General features: G+C 41.5%; 2 protein-coding genes across 2 annotated transcripts in view; one reads left to right on the top strand and one right to left on the bottom strand.

The window, feature by feature from the left end:
* The first annotated feature begins 164 nt into the window (after nucleotides 1-164).
* On the top strand, nucleotides 165-11,874 carry LOC306914087 (receptor-interacting serine/threonine-protein kinase 3-like). The gene is made up of 13 exons (XM_079490991.1): nucleotides 165-263; nucleotides 1,055-1,221; nucleotides 1,894-2,071; nucleotides 2,869-3,024; nucleotides 3,777-3,919; nucleotides 4,067-4,116; nucleotides 4,459-4,617; nucleotides 5,206-5,288; nucleotides 5,460-5,523; nucleotides 5,738-5,802; nucleotides 6,489-6,540; nucleotides 10,033-10,220; nucleotides 11,248-11,874. Exons 2-13 carry the CDS (start codon nucleotides 1,061-1,063, stop codon nucleotides 11,458-11,460), a joined length of 1,512 nt encoding a protein of 503 aa, XP_079347117.1. The 5' UTR covers nucleotides 165-263; nucleotides 1,055-1,060; the 3' UTR covers nucleotides 11,461-11,874.
* Nucleotides 11,875-16,940: 5,066 nt separating this feature from the next.
* LOC306914261 (cerebellin-1-like) overlaps nucleotides 16,941-18,137 on the bottom strand; it is a gene marked incomplete at both ends in the record, with an annotated part of 1,813 nt that continues 616 nt past the window's right edge. The window contains 2 exons of the mRNA XM_079491251.1: nucleotides 16,941-17,138; nucleotides 18,070-18,137. The exon at nucleotides 18,070-18,137 is cut by the window's right edge and continues 52 nt beyond it. Of these exons, the coding sequence (XP_079347377.1) occupies nucleotides 16,941-17,138; nucleotides 18,070-18,137 (266 nt within the window). The remainder of the gene's footprint in view (nucleotides 17,139-18,069) is intronic.

Below are 18,137 nucleotides of genomic sequence, written 5' to 3'. Positions count from 1 at the left end.
GACTCCCTGTTACAGTTACAGAATGAAAATTAGTATTTCACATAGTATTTCCCATAATGTGGCTTGTAGAGGCGAGAAGCAGAAGTACAGGCTCCTAAACAAAAAAACGGATCCATTTATATTTCACTTCTGCTTCCTTATCACTTATATGGAAAGGATATTATTTCTGTTCTATTCTGTGTGGAAACTTACTGTTTGACAAAATGAGCTGACAGGATTTTCTTAATGTTCTTGAGGAAGACGTGATGCATATCTTTTTGCGGGTGAGTATTTGTGCTACTAGTAGTGCTTTATTTATTTCTGTGCTGTAGTGAAATACGTTTTTAAAAAGGCCTGATCATGTGAAATAAGTTGGGGAAGTCTCTGACCACGGCCTCACGTGTATGATACACTATTTGGGAAAATGGAGTTTATTCGGTCATAACGCATTAAAGTGAAAGTGTAACATATCCACTTCAGCTATAGGTTTTAGTGGTAGGCCTATACCTATACTACTGGATCTGTCATCCTTATCTGACTCTGATGTGTGTATAGTACAGTGGTTTTCAACCTTTTTCATATCAAGGCCCATTATTTATTCTGCATTTGAGCCACGGACCACCATTTGATGAGATTTAGCCTCTCAGACCCAAAACTAAAGAATACTTTGTTGTCGTTGGATAAGATTTTGTCCACAATTCCATGCTGTATTGATGTTGGTACCATTAGGAGAAATAGCAATTCTTCTACATTCTCTAATTGTGTAGACTTCTTTTAAATTAAGTAATGCAGATGTTTAACAATAATTTAACTCTTGAGAGCGTAAATGTTTCATTTTACGCTCTCAAGAGTTAAAGATCTATAAGGGTCCATTTGGTTACCAACTCTCCGTCATTTAGCTGGGGACCACCTGGAACCCCCTCAAGGACCACTGGTTGAGAACCGCTGGTGTAGTAGGCCTATAGGCTATTTATGGTATCCAATTTTATAATCCTCAGTAAGCCAAAGGCACATTTATCATATAATCATTGTTATGATTAGCCTATACTTATTTGTCATTGAACCTTCCCCTCAGTGAACCATGTCACTATCTAGCTACCCAGACGATGCAGGATTGATTGGTGAGTCCACTCTGCAGGACTGGAGGGTGATTGGCTCAGGTGGATTTGGTCAAGTCTTTAAGGCCAGACATCTTCAGTGGGGATGGGATGTGGCCGTTAAATTATTATACCATGATGACGGGTAAGTGGAAAAAGTAGCCTACTAAGTGCCAACATGGATTTAAAGGACGCAAATACCCTATATTGGCCTGAATATAAGACTATGTTTTTTTTCCCAATGGAAATATCCTAAAAAACGGGGTTGTATTATAATCAGGGACTAGACTATTTGACATTCATTGTTCTTTTTCCACAAATGAGTCTTGAAAAATGGGGGTCGTCTTAAAATCAGAGTCGTCTTATATTCGGGACAATATCAGTACTTCAAATGATGCACTGCCTTTGTTTGTGTTATAAGCCTCATTTGAGTAGCCTAGCTGTAGTGAAACTGAAACTGAAACTGAAACTTTGGAAATATATTTTTTTTTGCAGAATAATGCTTGTACTTGTATAAGTTAGCGACAAAAATGAAACATATTGATTCTTGATTCTTTCAAACATTTCCAATTCCACAGTACATTACCGGTATTTTCCTTTTCCTATACTTTAGCTGCACAAAATGTATCCCTTTATTTCCCCCAACTGTACCACATACACACACTCACACATGCATGCGCACGCCGCACGCACGCGCGCGCACACACGCGCGCGCGCGCGCGCGCGCACACACACACATTGTATTGACTTGGGCTTTTGTTTGAAATGTACCCATTCTGCATATACTAACAATCAAATCTCTCCGACATTCATTCAGATCCAGGAAAAATCAGCTCCTGCTCCACGAGGCTGAACTGATGCGACAGGGAGGGAGCCCCTATGTCATCCGGGTCCTAGGGGTGTTCCGGGGCCGACCGCCCTTCAGCGAGACCTCCTCCATACAGCTGGGCCTGGTCATGGAGCTTATGGAGAGGGGATCCCTAGCCTCTTTGCAGGTTAGTCTGTCCCTCCATTTCATAGGTTCACACTGATTTTATTATCCAATCAATGATCTGTCCTCCTTTCTTCCATATCATACATGTATTCCTTTCCTCTCTTCTTAACCGGTGGGCGGCGGTGGCTCAGGGGTAGAGTGGCTGGATGGTAACCACAAGGTTGCCAGTTCGAACCCGCGGGCTCCCCCAGAGTTAGTGTCGAAGTGTCCTTGAGCAAGACTCTGAACCCCTAATTGCTCCTGATGTGCTGGTTGGTGCCTTGCATGGCTTCCGCTGCCATCGGTGTATGAATGTGTGTGTGAATGGGTGAATGTAATGCACAATATGTAAAGTGCCTTGGATAAAAGCGCTATATAAATGCACCATTTACCATTTCCCATTTAGGATTGACTGAGGTCGATTCTAAATACTGACCTATACGTTTTCTGAAAAAACTTCAAATATTTATTCAAAAATGTCAAAAAATTGTAACAGCAACAACAACCTCAGAAGGTGTAACCGTTGTTACATTGGCTCTGGTGAAAAGAAAAAGTGACTTTCCTTGTAAAAGAAAATATGGGGAGCTCGCCATCTTATGGACCATGGTCAGCCTGTCCATGGTAACCCTGGGTTCCACTGGTATAAATTAGCCTTTAATCAATGTTTTTGTCACTCTGATTCTGTGTCAGGCAACATGGTTATGTTGTTGCACAGTATTTTGTGATTTCACTGCATGTATGAGTAGTGAGTGACTAATATACATTCTTCTTCATTCTTGACTTAAACATTTTTTTCTGTTTTGCCCTCTCCCTCACCAGGACACTCAAAACAGCCCCCTGCCATGTGCCCTGGTCTTTCGACTGGCCCACCAAGTGGCCATGGGCATGAACTACCTACACAGTCTCACCCCTCCCATCCTCCACCTGGACCTGAAGCCCAGCAATATGCTGCTGGACACGTGCCTAAATGTTAAGGTGAGGCCCGCCCAGTCTCGATTTTCAGTCACAACTGTCACATCATATTACAAATAATATGTGTTAAATTCTTAATTGTGCAGTTAGATAGATAGATAGATAGATAGATAGATAGAGAAGTAGATCCATAGAAGTAGGGATGCACACACAGATTAGACACACCAACGGACCGACATGCGGAAACAATGGTCGGACATGCGGTCGGACATGCGCTGGTCCGACTGTCAATAGACCGACAACCTTCCTCAAACCCTAACCTAATCCTAACCGCGAGCACGGAGCAGCGCATGTCCGACCGTTGTAGTATGCCTCCCGGTGTTGGTGTGTCTAATCTGCGTGTGCATCCCTAAAAAGTGGCTAATTGCTAATATGCATAAGAGGGTCATGAAATGTATGTAAAGGAGCGTCCATTTAAAACACAGATCAGTTCAGTCTGTGCATTGACAACAGGCTTAGCTCTTAGCTCACTGAGTTTTGGTGATTACCATCAGTGGTTTGTCAAGAATGTCCATCCTCTGCCATTGTTCAAGACAGCGACAGCTGCCTGTGTTTCTCGTCTCCTAAAAAAGTACACTCATGGAGTCAAGGAAGTCTGGCTCTGTCGTAAGGCTTGTTCAACAGTCCTTTACTTTGTGAAGCCATGGCTGAATCACTTTTTGCAATCTATATCTCCCTCCCCTTCTCTGCATCCCTTCCCCTATATTAATTGTTCCTTTTATTTTTCTCTCCATTCCCCTCTCTTGTTCATCCAGCTCACTGACTTTGGCCTGGCCAAGTTTTACAGCAGTGTGACACGGGCGTCCAATGGTGGCGAGGAGGGGGGGACGATTAACTACATGCCTCCGGAGGCCTTCGACTTATCGTACAGACCCACCTGTGCCTCTGACATCTATAGGTATTCACATATTCCCTCTGGGTTCTTCTGTGTGCCTGTCTACGTAAATATGCAACACTCACCAGTCACCCATGAAAAGTGTTTGATGACAGGGTTTTGTTTGGATGTAAGATAATTGCTGGATGTCTCTCTCTCTCTTTATGTTAGTTATGGCATTCTTTTGTGGTCGATTGCGACGGGGAAACAGCCATATGCCAGTGAGTGATTCTCTCTTCGTCCGTCTGTCTGTCTGTCTGTCTGTCTGTCTGTCTGTCTGTCTGTCTGTCTGTCTGTCTGTCTGTCTGTCTGTCTGTCTGTCTGTCTTCTTTCTTTTGCTCTCTCATTTGTTGTCTTAATTGTATCTCTCCATCCATCTCCCCCTCCTCAAATAAATAACTGTCTGAGCTTTACAGATGCCACTATTACAGTATATGACTAATGTTACTTAAACAATAAGAAAAATTAGAAACACATTATTTTGTGCCTAGTACCTATTCTGCTACTAAGGTTTCTCTTCTCTCCTCTCCTCTTCATCAACAACCTTTCCCCTCCGCTCTCAGATGCCATCCCCAGCATCGTACGGCTACGTATTCCCAAGGGAGACAGGCCTTTCCCGATAGAGATGGACCAAGGGGAGGCCCATGCAGGACTGGAGGATCTGGTAAAACTCATGGAGAGGTGCTGGCTCCCTGAACCCACCCAGAGACCCCTGTTCCGAGGTGAGAATTCCACCCTGCAAGAACCACATATAGTTTTAGACCTAGCTCTGACCTATAACGTGGTGAGAGGTGAGCTGACCACCAATTGGAGAAAACTTAAATAGCACTAAACAGTACATAATCAGAATAGAATAGAATAATAGTTTCTATGTATAATTATTATAAGAGACTTTGGGCTTGTCTTTCTGTAGTCGCTTGTAAATATTGGTAGTTGCGGGTTGCGTTTGTTTTTGGGCCTGTTTCTAAAGTATAAAGGCTTATTTGGGCTTGCTTCCTAATGTCGTTTAAATGTATTCCCCCCCTACTAATAAAAAGTAGGGAGGGAACTTTATTTTAAAAGATATTCAAAAATGTCCAAGTTTTTCCTAAGATCTTTTTGAAAATAGCAGATCTACAAGCTTGTAGATATGTTAATTTCAAATATCCGATGGATATAGGTTTAAACAGTGTTCATTAACCTGGTTGCTTATTTATCTTGCTAAATCTGGCAACACTGAATAGAATAGAATAGAATAGAATAGAATAGAATAGAATAGAATAGAATAGAATGTATCAACCTCCTGAGTCCTGTCTATATGTTGTTCCCAGAATGCACTGCTGTGACAGAAGCCCTGTATGAGAAGCACCGGAATGCAATTAATGACGCAGTACACCAACTGCTAGTGAAGCTGGTAATAAATGAATACACACACACAGCCAACACTCCCTTGTTCACTTTTATTTTAAAATTATGTCCTTAGCCTTTTCAATGTGTGGTGTACACCACACCACACCATACCACCTTAACTGTATGATGATAAAAAGATTTCCTTTCTTTCTTTCTTTCTTTCTTTCTTTCCCAGGACCAAAGGAGTGATGAGAGAGTAACAGAGCGCCCTTCAACGATTCACACCACTCAGGCATTAGGTTTGTCCTTAACGTTGATCGTCTATATGATATATAAACTTATGATGTCCCCTCTAATTGTGTTGTTCCACTGTCCCTCAGAAACATAATTCATATTATTATTATTATTTTTGTAACAGTATTGTAACAATTTTGTAATCTTATCGTTATTCAGTTTGTCCTGTCTTCATTCTTACTTTCATTCATTTGCTTTTTCTTATACTTCATATTTTAGCGAGTCCCAATGGCAAAGCCGTGAAAGTGTCCAACAACGTTTTAACAGGACCTCCACCAACCCAGGTAAGAGTTATTTTAAACTTTGTTTATTATATTATATTTGTTGTGTTTTTGCACACTAACTAATGCAAATACTAATATAACAGTTTAAAAATGTAGTTCATGAAGCATGCCTTCACATTGAAGGAACCACAAAAATAAATAACAAATCTTTTTGCTGTGACCAAAAATCCCAGTAGTGACTCTCATTGTTGTCGCCTGAATCTCTTTACACCACTCTGGGTGCTTCTGTTGGATTTCTGCTTTGCTTCCGTTTTCCTGGGCCGTGCAGGTCACTGGAAAAGCCAGCTATACTGTAGTTTATGGCTATTTGAGGGTCCTTCCTTGGCATGGTAAAAGGTTGAACCCTGGTTTACTGCTTGCTTGTGGCAAAAGTGAACAGTGTCATTCCTCGTGGCAAAGTCTTTGTCAGCTCTGTGTTACCATCAAAATGCATCAGCTTTATTGTCAAATTGTAATTCAGCTTATATGTCAGCATTCTTCTTTAAAGAAACATACTGGAGGCATCAGAGGTGTAGGCTAATGTTGTGCCTGTTATTTATGGTCCAGTGAAACTATGTTTAACAATCAAGACCACAAAGTGACAATAGAGCAAATTATGACAAAAGCTGCACTGTGCTCAAAATGCTAGGGTTGCCAACTTGCCAGCCATGCATGCCGTTACATCTCCACTTCCCTTTTTGTTGCAGGAAACAGCTGCTGGTTTGAACGTGAATCAAAGAGACAAACACATCATCAAAGGTGAAAAGGAAGTCGAAGTAGGGCTTGCTCGCTGTCTAAACCACTATGGTAGAAAGAGGAAAGTTCTCATACTGTACTCTGCTCTGCAAGAAAAAACACGTTTAAAGCTCTTTAATTTAGTACTACTGCGTGTTGCCGTTTTTAGCCCAAGGAGTGTTTTCTGTGCAAACCTAATGCTTGGAATGGATTCAAAATCATGAAAACCCCCTAGTTTGACACGTCACATTTTTGACATTTTTGCCCTATATGGGATGTTAATGGTATCGTCACATATAAACCTATAAAACAAAATGCTCAATACTGACAGCCGGTCAGCAACCGAACCACCCTGGACCCGGGGTCTGCCCCAGGACCTTTTCCAAAAACGAGTCGTCCAGAAGAGTCACAACTTCAGGACCATATAACTCGCGGCGACAGAGAGAAATAGCAATTACTCTCGGTCATAGGGGTCATAGGTCAATTTTAGCTGATCGACTAGCCTGTGGCTTTCAGGTATTTACGGGTGATTTCTCGGTAATAGCCTATAGTGCTACTGATGTCCTTTCCCATACTTCTAGTCATTCACTCAAACCCTGCTCCTGACATCGGATCGGATCTGACATTTAAATGACGTTTAAAGTATATTATACCATTCTCATCCACCAGCCTTACTTTTGCAGGGACCTCACCTTTTATAATTAGCTTTGCAGTAAACATGTGTTGATGCCATCTGAATACATTCATAATCAGTCTCTGCAAACAATACCTGTCTTATTCCCCCAGACTTGCAACAATGATAATGACAACAAATCCTATTCCTGCTTGTTCAGTCTTACATAGCCTTTAGTCATGCTGCCAAAGTCACACAATAAGATAAAACAGCATTGCAAAATGTCCAATTCATAGCAGGATAAAATGCAAGTGTGTTCTTTATTCATTTAATTTAAACATTATTGCAACCTGAATGAGGTGTGAACATGAAATCAGACAGTAATGTTTTCCGCTTTACTGTGAGTGTTGTGTGCTCAATCTTACCTCAGGGCCTGGTGAAATCGTTTGAAGAAGCCTTGTCCTGATGTTTATTGGCCTATCTAATTAAGAAATAATACAACAATCGAGCATGCGGTTAAAAACTGTTTATTTGTATAAGAAGTAAAGTTCACAAACAATCAAAAAGAGGTTAATCCATGAGGTTAATCCATGTGACCGTTGCCTCCCGGCTTTTTTCCAAATTAAATGGCTATCTCGTTGACAGGTCAGTGCCTAATTGCACTATAAGCAAGCCAGCATCCAACACATGAATGAATACTCATGTGTGTGTTCTCATCCTAAAATATGCAGGATATTATCAGTTGGTGAGGAGGAGATTTGACTCAGAGATTCTTCAAGTTTTTCCCATATACAGTACTGCATAGAAATCTGTCTATGTTTAGCACACAGCTCCTTGTCCAAAAAAATCAAAAAGAGGAAACTGTATATTTGTTTGCATGCCCCTTATATAATGACGCTCTTCTCGGCATAACCTCTGGGGTGACCTCCAAAATAATAACCAACCAAAACACAAGAAAATACATCTCTCACATTTCTCAACCCCAAAATAAAGATATTTGAAAAGACAAAACACATTTTAAGAAATGTCACAATATTTACCTCACAAACGTATTTACTGCCTATTCTTAAAGGAACAATCCTTTCAACCATTACATTACATTACATTACAGTCATTTAGCAGACGCTTTTATCCAAAGCGACTTACAATAAGTGTATTCAACATAGGTAGGGAACAAAAACTACTAATCACCAGAAGTCTTTAGTGCATTTTCTGCAAAAACAAGCAACCAAGAGTATACCTAGCGCTAAGGTAAAAGTGCAATATATCAGCTACCTATTTCCTTAAACAGATGAGACAAAATAGCTAAATCAAATGAGCATGAGCTAAAACAATTAAGTGTATCGACTAAACAAGATCCAATAAACAATACAACAATAGAAAACAAGCGTTCGTACAACTAGTTAACAACAAGTAGGTCAGGCAGAGAGGAAGGGTAGTGTTTCCTGAAGAGGTGGGTTTTCAACCTGCGGCGAAATAAGTATTGGAATAAGTATTGGAATTGCTAATCTCAGCAACACCTGCTTGCTGCTCCCTACATATCCACTGACCCTACAATTTATGGCCCCCACAAAACCTGTGACAGCTCACTCTCGACAGTTCATCTGGTGCAAGTAAAGTTACAGAAAATGAAACAGTCATACATAAGTACTTATTTGCATATAGTAATAGGTTTTCAAAAGCAATTCAATTCAAATATATTTTAAAGCAAACAACACAAGCAAACAAGACCAGCCTATTATTATATTCAGGTCCAATCTCTCTACTCTTCTAACTGATCTATTTGCCGGCACCTTCATTAAGGATAACTCCCTTTTTTATTTGGTTACATTCGTTCCCTTTTTTTAATATAAGTAAAGCATTTTTGTATCTGCTCTCTTGCCCCTGCATGGCAAAAGGTTGTTAACACGAAGATGATATAATTATGTGAAGCCTTTCCTCCCTTCTCTAGTTCCTGTTAAACCAACCACACACACACACACACACACACACACACACACACACACACACACACACACACACACACACACACACACACACACACACACACACACACACACACACACACACACACACATGCAGAAAAAACCTCATTCTCCAGAGACGCTCACCCACCCCCCGAAGACAATCATCATGTTTTCTAGCTAAACCGTCAACCACCATCCAGACTCAATTGTCTATGCACTATCAACCAGGAGAGGGAGTCCAGACAATTGAGTCTCGATACTCAATTGTCTGGCCTCCCTCTCCTGGTTGATAGTGTATAGTGCTAGTCTTCAGTTTTAGTTATATGAACTAATATGAACTATGATGTTGAACACATTAGTATAACAATTAAATTATACTGTGATACGGACGATGGTTTGAACCAGAGTAGTATAAAAGAGAGTAATGACACTCCCGTTGACTCTCATTGTAACAATGGAATGCGGAAGTGCTCATTCTATCTCAATGGAATAGTTCCAGCCATAGGAGCAATGTTTGGAACTATCGCCCATAGGCACCCGCTTTGCGGCGAGATCAAAGCGTGTCACCACTCTCTTACTACATTACTCTGGTTTGAACATACTCCAGCATAATAATTCATTGATATGAAATTGTCTCATTCAATGTCACATACAGTACAGTCAACATAGCTCCAAACGTGGCGTGAAGCGACGTGTCTTGAGCTTGAACTTTTGATACTGTTGAATTTGAATCCTGAAAATTAACAGTTTTGGACATATGAGGTTTCCAACCGACAAAGTCGGTATGTTTCATTACAACTCTTTAAACACGTATCATAAGGTAGTGAGGTTGTTCAAATGTATATATTTTGGTGTGCAATATTTGGTTTTAGTTTTTAGATTATGTCGTCCATTGACCTTTCAGTGTTAAAAGGGTTCTGCGTCTATCATTGGCAGGCCAGACATCATTTCAGCCAATCAGAGGCCTTCATGCTGTTCCCGTCCACTCATCGACAAATCACAAAGTGATAGCCGCTGATCAGAGGCAGACGTCACCCTCGTCTCCTGTGCCTGAGAAGAGACATGCAGACAGGACACCTCATCCACCGTGCAGGCTTAGGCCAAGCCCTACTGGACACTACCAGGTGGGTGGATTCTATCATGTTAGCTCAGTGGTTTTCAAAGTGGGGGCCATCAGGGGAAATTACTTTACAATTTCGCAATAGCGTGGGTACAGCCTAACCTGACTCCACCAGATGGGGCAGCAGAGAGTACACTGGGTTTCCCCCTCCAGGGGGGAACCCAGTGTACAGCCAGGCTATAGCTATTTTGAGTTGGGACCCCTGGTTTGGGTTTCTGCACAAGTATTCATAACAATCAACAAACAACTCTGACTGTAGCAACTCAGAACACAGCAAGTTTACATTTCCCCTATCTGAGAGTTGTTTAGTCCTGGGACACGGGGTGGATTAATACCTGGATGAACAGAAAATATCAGTAGACCTATAGTATCAGAGATGAAAATCAGTGTCAAACCTTTTAATTTCGAGGACCCCCAGTTTATTATGGAAGCTTAGGCCATAACTTAGAGAGTGTACAAATGGACAATATTTTAGATGGGGACCCCCTGGAAACCCCTCAAGGACCCCATGGTGGTCCCCGAGCCACACTTTGAGAACCACTGTTCTAGAAAATGGAACGTGGCCTTCAAGAGAAAGCCGAAAAAATATATTTGATATTTCTGTTTGTTAAAATGTCACAGTATTTCTTTGCGTATAGGACAAGCCAGAGCCATCTAATAGAAGAGTTGCGGGGGCAGAAAAAAGCATGGTCACATGGTTCATGTTCTCACACAAGCCCATAGACTCCAATGCATTCCGTAAACTTCCGGTTGTCCCCATTCAATACCTCCGGTTGTCCCCATTCAATAGAAGTCTATGTAGGAGAGCCGCCATTGGACTGGCCCCATGAAGTGAGCGGAGTTTGCGTAACTCTCTCTTACTCTATGGCTCTGGGACAAGCTGTAATTGTCTGACATTCTGCTATGTCGTATTGTCATTGAAGCAGTCAATGTCACATGATTTTAATATGAACTTGGAGAATGAATGGTGCCATTTCGGAAACTCCGGGAGCTCCTTTTTAAGTCTCACCCGCTGTGCTCCTAACTTTCAGCGTCAGTTTTCTAATCCAGAGACCGCCGGCCATCGTTCCCACTCCACCAGTGGGATGTCCATCATCATGAGCAGTGTGGTGGGACTGCAGATCGGCGACAACAACAAAATGTACGTCAACGAGAGGAGACGGCACCCCACGGCGCCACCTGGCGCCAACGTCCCAACAACGCCGCAGCCTGAATGTCCCACGCAAAAACATAAACCTAAATAGACTTAAAAATCAGGAAGCGTGTGTAAATGATTCACAGAGATTGCCACGTTTCTCAGAATTGTTTTTCTTTGACTGAGTTCCTCTTTTTCATGAAGTCATGATTTGCCAGATTGGCATAATAATTAATTGGCATAATTATGGCATATATGAATTTTCCTCTATAATCTTATTCTTGTATCTCTGTATCAAGCTAGGTTTTCTTTTAATCCAGACGTTTGCCAGTCGGGCAAAATCTTATCTAAAAAGGTCCCTTTGTTAACACATTACATATTTTTCACTACCCAGGCCTTGCAGGCCAGTTTCTGTTTCACTCTGGCATCACACCAATGTTGCGGTATGGTTTTTTCCCTCTTCACCATCTGTGGTTGAAGCATATTTAAAACTGTAGTGCGGTGCCAGCTCATATTGGCCACATAGGCATCCCTATTCTGGTCATGAAATTTGGTGTAAAAACATCAGGCCCTTTTCCCCTTTGAGTGATTCTCAACCTGTGTCCTGTGGTACGTGTGCCACTGGTGGTTCTTGAGCCCCCCCTCTGGTGGTACGCATGCAGAGCAGTCGCCCAAAAAAGAAGAAAAAAGTCCAAAGTGAAATGAAATATTTACATTACAACAGGTAGTTCTTCTGACCAAGCAATTGGTTGAAATAGGCTCTCCAGCCGTGCTGAAATGAGCATGACAGCACACCTAGCCATTAATAGAAGATTTGAGAATGGCTTAATCACATTAGAAATATCATCAGTTGTGCTGTTGGGACTGTGTTTTGCCAGAGCACTCAGGCAAAAACCTTAGGAACCTAAGGGACCATTTTGCCATAGCCAGCATCGGTTATTTGGGGTAAGGTGTGGGAATTAGCCCTGCACTGTCCTGAGCTGTCTAAATAAAACAGTTAGTGAAAGATTCATGGACACTCCTAACAGTATATGGGAGAAAATGAAAAGTTTTATGTGGCCAAATTGTATTCTTAATATAATTGTTGCCAACAGTGCTCTGCTCCCCTAATTGTTCATTTATTGGTGTGGGTGCCAATAAAAAATAAAAAATGGAAATGTGAGTACTTTGTCCTCCATTGATTAGAATGTTTGGATGTGCTACCTTTTTTGGATTTATTTTCAATTCCTACTTTTGATGTGTATACTGGATTTTGGGTCTAGCACACAAAACCCATTGCAACCTCTTTTCTTATTTTGTTGCCAACAGTGCTTAGCAAGAATATAGATTTTTTTCTCTATATCCTAAACACACATCCTTGTTTTGAAAGGGAGGGTGTTTATTGCCCAGGCATACCATGTTTGTGTAGTTTGGTGTTTTTCAAGAACCCTCGGGCTTGCTCAAGGTGTGTGACCTTTTGTGCACTTTTGACTTGACCACATGAACTTTACAATCCCTATTCTGGGCATTTCATAGCAGACAAAGTTCGAACATTCTGCGAAAATAGCCAATCTAGACTGTGTCACAACGCAACACATTGAGCTTGTAAATTGACTGAAGAAAGAAGGTGCCAAGTACAGACCCGTGGGAGGGAGGGGGGACCCCAATCACCTAAATAAGGTTTAAGTGAATAAAGGATCATACTGGTGTGTTGTCCAGGTTGTGTAGGTAGTCCATACACATTACGCAGGGACCTGCAACATCCACAATCTTATGAAAAGATTAAAGCGGGACATCCAAAACATTTGTTTTTCAAGCTCCAGAGCCTCAAAAAGGAGCTAAATCGACACCAGAACCACCTTTGTTTGAACAGTCAGCACAGTCACATGACGTCGATCCCCTTCCCCCATTTGCATCGCACACATACTACTAGGGCATGACGTTACTCTAGCTAGGTAACCCACCCTGTTACGGTACCTAACATTTACATTTACATCAAGTATGAAACAGGTCGAATGTTGTTTTTTATTATTTTTCCTAAGTCTCATACAAAGTGCTAACATGGTCCTCTGCTGTGTGTGCACTGGGGCGTTGAGACTAATAGGATGTGACAGTCCGGTGCGATCCCGGCAGGCTCCTGGCACTTTCTCCCCTGCTGCCATCGCCAACGCCTCCCATCTGTCACCGGATGCACCGCCGAGAGCCTCAGAGCTGCTCTGCGTCACCTGAGGTACACTTTATGGGAGACACTTCACGTGACTCTGCTTTGTTGACTTAATGTAGTGGACTTTGTTACGGCATAGTAGTGGCACTATAGAACCGTCTGTTACCAAGTGGAATCTTTAGCCAGAGTAAAATCCCTTAAATGGATCAGGAGGCAGGCTTGTAGGTGAAAAATAAACATTTGTAATGTGATCCAGGCCTGGATAACATAAATGGAAAAACTAGACAACTAAAGAAAAGGCAACTCAAACATAACTTAAACAGAGATGCACATGATGTCAACCTCTCCCCATGGCAGACTACTCTAAACTGAACCATTGACCCATACTAGTTTATATAGACTACCGACTCCACCCCTGGGTAAGTAATCAGCAAATCACAATGTACTAGCAATCCACCCGAAATACTCCCCATAATGAAATCAATCAGCTCTTCAGGCACCACACCCCATGACTTCAATCAAGGCAGGTCCCCCAATAACAGCATCTAGATAGCCAAGTATTTTAGATTCATATGTCACAGCAGAATGTGCACCTTCTGTGGGACTGAGAATCTACAAATACAATACAGCATAAATACCATAAATGTGTATTGTTGAATATCATGAATACAATGTGTATTGTTGATCATAAATTAGTCTGACAGAGGCTGCTCGGTCACACTGTCTAACAGCGGTTCTCAAAGTGGGGGCGAAAGGGTACCAGGGGGTTCTTTTGTATTTGTATGCTATGTTGATGAATTTAATTCATAGCATCACAATGGAAATGAGTCCCCAGGACTTTTTTGTGCTGTCCTTTTAGCTTTAACGTGTTACTGTACGTGCTGTTTAAAGTTCTGACTAATAAAGTATTGAATTAATCAATCAATTGGTAGTTAGGAAACAATTGGGCCCTTACAGGTCTGTAACTCTAAGAGGAACCAAATCTTGTAAAAACCATTGGACCTTTCTTATTTATTCACATTCACAACTGATTGACATTGGTTGGGCTGACGAGCAGCAGGGATCTCCACAATATTACAGAACAAACAGCTGTCCGTATAAGAGCAGGGAGGACTGACGTAAACGTTAGGCTGCTCTCCCAGGTTTATATATAGTAGGTTGTAGTAGAGGTGGTTTGGAGGCCATATTCATCTCTCTCTGGGCCCGTGCCTATACCGTATGCTTCTCTCCAATGGTCACTTATCGGAAGCAATGGGCCTGGGCACGGAGCCCACAAGTAAAGCAGCGGGGTGGTGACGTCAGGTAAGGGACAGTCCTGGAAACCAGAAGGTCACAGATTTGATCCCCAATTTCCCAGAGCATCTGCCTCAATGAACCAGCCCCAGGGGAGTGTGACAAACGCCAATGGGCTTGGCATTTTCAATGGGTCACGCTGCTCCTATTTATACTTTCCTCTGCTGTGTGTATATGTCAGTCTGAAAGACAGGTAAAATGTGTTTTGAGTTAAATTACAAATAAACCACACTGTCTGCCATATAGGCGCTAATTACACATTTATAATTCCAAGATGTCCTCAACCTGCTTTGAAGAGCTATACTTCATTCCTGATTCGTGGAGTCATTCTTGTCATATATATCAAGAGTCAGGTGATAGACATCATACTCTTTATTTCCATAATATAATATTCTATTTAGCAAGTCATGCATCAAAACAAGAAAAAAACATTGGACAGACTAACACATGGCGCAAGCAAGCACATAATTAACACATTACAGTCTTCTATCTTGCAGTCCGACAATAGACAGTGGGCCATAAAAGTGCAGTTGAAATGTTAACACTTGAGCTTACAATAGCCTTATTATAATCCATGGTGAAGTTGAGTTATGCAAAAATTTATGAAACTATATGCAAATCACTTAGTAAAATCTCCCTAATGTAAACACCAGTTACAAGAGAGTAGGTTACATCAAACATTTTGTATTTGCATACACACTGGTAAATACTCAGGGAGATATACCATTAAGTACCATTAACCACTTACCCAATTTACATAGGTGACTGGAGTGCCTCGATGGCTTTATACTAAGTCAGCTCCCGTTTCACATTTACACCACATCTCTTTACCGAAATAGACGATATACAAGCTCAAAACACGCCGAATTGTATTTGTATTGTAAGCTTGTAGATCAGCAATATTTTTTGCCTAATGTTTGTCAGAGAATACGGATGCTAGGGTTCATGTGGTTAAATGGCACTATTACGTGCATGCTTGCAATTTCCAAAAGTTATTAGCCTACACAAGTTGATAGCTGAATGAACCAAAATAGCCAATCTTCAAGCTCACAAAGCATTTGCCACGCAACGTGATATGAGCTTGTAGATCGCTTTTTTTATTTTTTTATAATAGAGTCAACTAAGAAGGTCTATATAGGGTTTAAGTGGTCAAGGACTTTATGAACTAAAGTGCTTCCGGAAATACATTCAAGATGATTGGCTGTAAATAGTCAATTTATAGTCACCCATCAATCGGATGTGTAATACATGTACAACACTAGATAGTCATATTTCTTGCATCTGGTTCACTAATGTCCCTTGAATACAAGAATACGCCCCAATAAAACATGCTCGCCCAGGGTCAAATCCGGCGACCTCAGAACAGGCGCCACTAGATATAGATCTATCCTAAACGTAACCTCAGTAAAATATGCATGCTATTGTCTAACCCTGAACTTATTCCTAACCTTAACCTCAGTAAAACAAGCACTGGGGGCAAGTGGTCCACGAAAATAATGGGGGTGAGTGCGTTCTGCCGATGAACTGTCCCTTGTACTCTGTGCAGTTCTTAACTTCTTTGTGTCAAAATGAGTTAGGCTTAAAGCCCAAACCACACCAAAGGGTCGGGTTGGGACAAAACTGTTTTAAGGTAAACCACACCATGCAATGCAACTCATTGAGTTGCATTCATTGATTCGCTCTTCAATCCCCATCCACCTCCATTTCAACAATCACCACCCCATCCCCCACCCTTTGGTCATTAACCTGCAGTGGTGGAAAGTAACTAAGTACATTTACTCAATAACTGTACTCAAGTATAATTTTGAGGTATTTCGTTTTTTACTTTACTTGAGTATTTCCAATTTTCAATACTTTTACTTCTACTCCACTACATCTCAGAACCAAATATTGTACTTTTACAATAGTACTTCTCCATTACAATTATTTGAAAACTTTAGTTACTAGTTGCAGGGTTGTAGATTTTGATTATTACCGGTATTACAAAACATACATTATAACCACATCAGCTCTATATTAAAAAAAAATCATTTGAAAATAGCCGATCTACACGCTATCTGCTATTTAGAAAAGATTTTTTTTAATACATATTTGAAAACTTGTGAAACGGGACATAAACCCGAAAAGGAATGCTGCCCAGGCTACCACCACCCCTACAAGGGGAAAACCAGAAAGCCAGAGAAGGTGGAGTACTTCCAGCCTCCCATCAGGTTGCCCCGCTCCAGCTTGAGGTAGGCCTTGTCGCCGCGCTCCATGCTGATCAGCCCGGCGTTGGTGGCCGCCTCGCGGGTCACGTCCTGGTCCCCGGCGAACGCAGAGATCACAGGCCAGGCGTTCAGCACCAAGCTCACCTGGGAGTGGGACGGACAGGACAGGATGGGAGGGGACGGGAGGGGCGGAGGACACGGTAAAGAGAAGTTAGGTGACAGCAGTGGTGGTAAGTTAGCCTCAGCGCCGTTTAGATGAGAGAGTTGTGACAACTCCGTTCACTTCATGGGGCCAGTCCAATGGTGGCTCTTCTACACAGACCTCTATTGGCGAAGAGCATGGCGAAGAGTGACAAAGTCCTGGACCGGAAGATGACAGAATGCACTGGACTCAGGCAACAGCCCAGCTTTAATGATCTGAAATCCCTTTATTTTAGATCATTTTTTAGAAATAGTACAACATAAACATTACAGAGACTTTAGTTGTTACTGTACAATACTTTAAAACAGTTGTCATGTTGCACACATGCCTAAAACTGTTGATATTTGCGACGCCCTCGTTGAAAACATGTATTTCAAACTGTTTTCTGCCCCCTCAATGACGCCACTCTCCTAGTCTGATCTGGTCAGCCTGGGTTCCAGCCTGATTCGCTGCGTTCTGTGTATTTGTTTTGTCACTCACTTCACTAGCAAGTGACAAAACAAATCCATGGAATGCAGCGAATCAGGCTGGAACGCTGCAGGGCAGGGCAGCTAGTGGTAAGTACATGTACTCATGTACTCCACTACATTATGGGACAAAACATTTTACTTTTACGCCAATACAATTATTTGAAAACTTTAGTTACTATAGTTACTTTGTAGATCTAGATTATTATTACAAAATACACAAACCACTCCAGCCCTATATACTGTAGGCTATATATTTCAGGCATGTATTTATGAGTGCAATTATACAGCGTAATAAGTATCTTTATAATGCATTTGATATGGGCTTCATAGAATGTGTTTCCAGTTTTTAAGTAGCTTAAGTTTACAACTTTACATCACTTTACAATACATCAGTTTGTCTTACCTGTATCGTCTGCCTGTTGTAAACTTTGACCACATGGAAGCAGAAACTGTACACCCCTTTTCTTGGAG

The sequence above is a fragment of the Electrona antarctica genome (genome assembly GCF_951216825.1).
Source record: "Electrona antarctica genome assembly, chromosome: 21".
Classification (NCBI taxonomy): Eukaryota; Metazoa; Chordata; class Actinopteri; order Myctophiformes; family Myctophidae; genus Electrona; species Electrona antarctica.
This window is presented reverse-complemented; position numbering and strand designations above follow the sequence as displayed.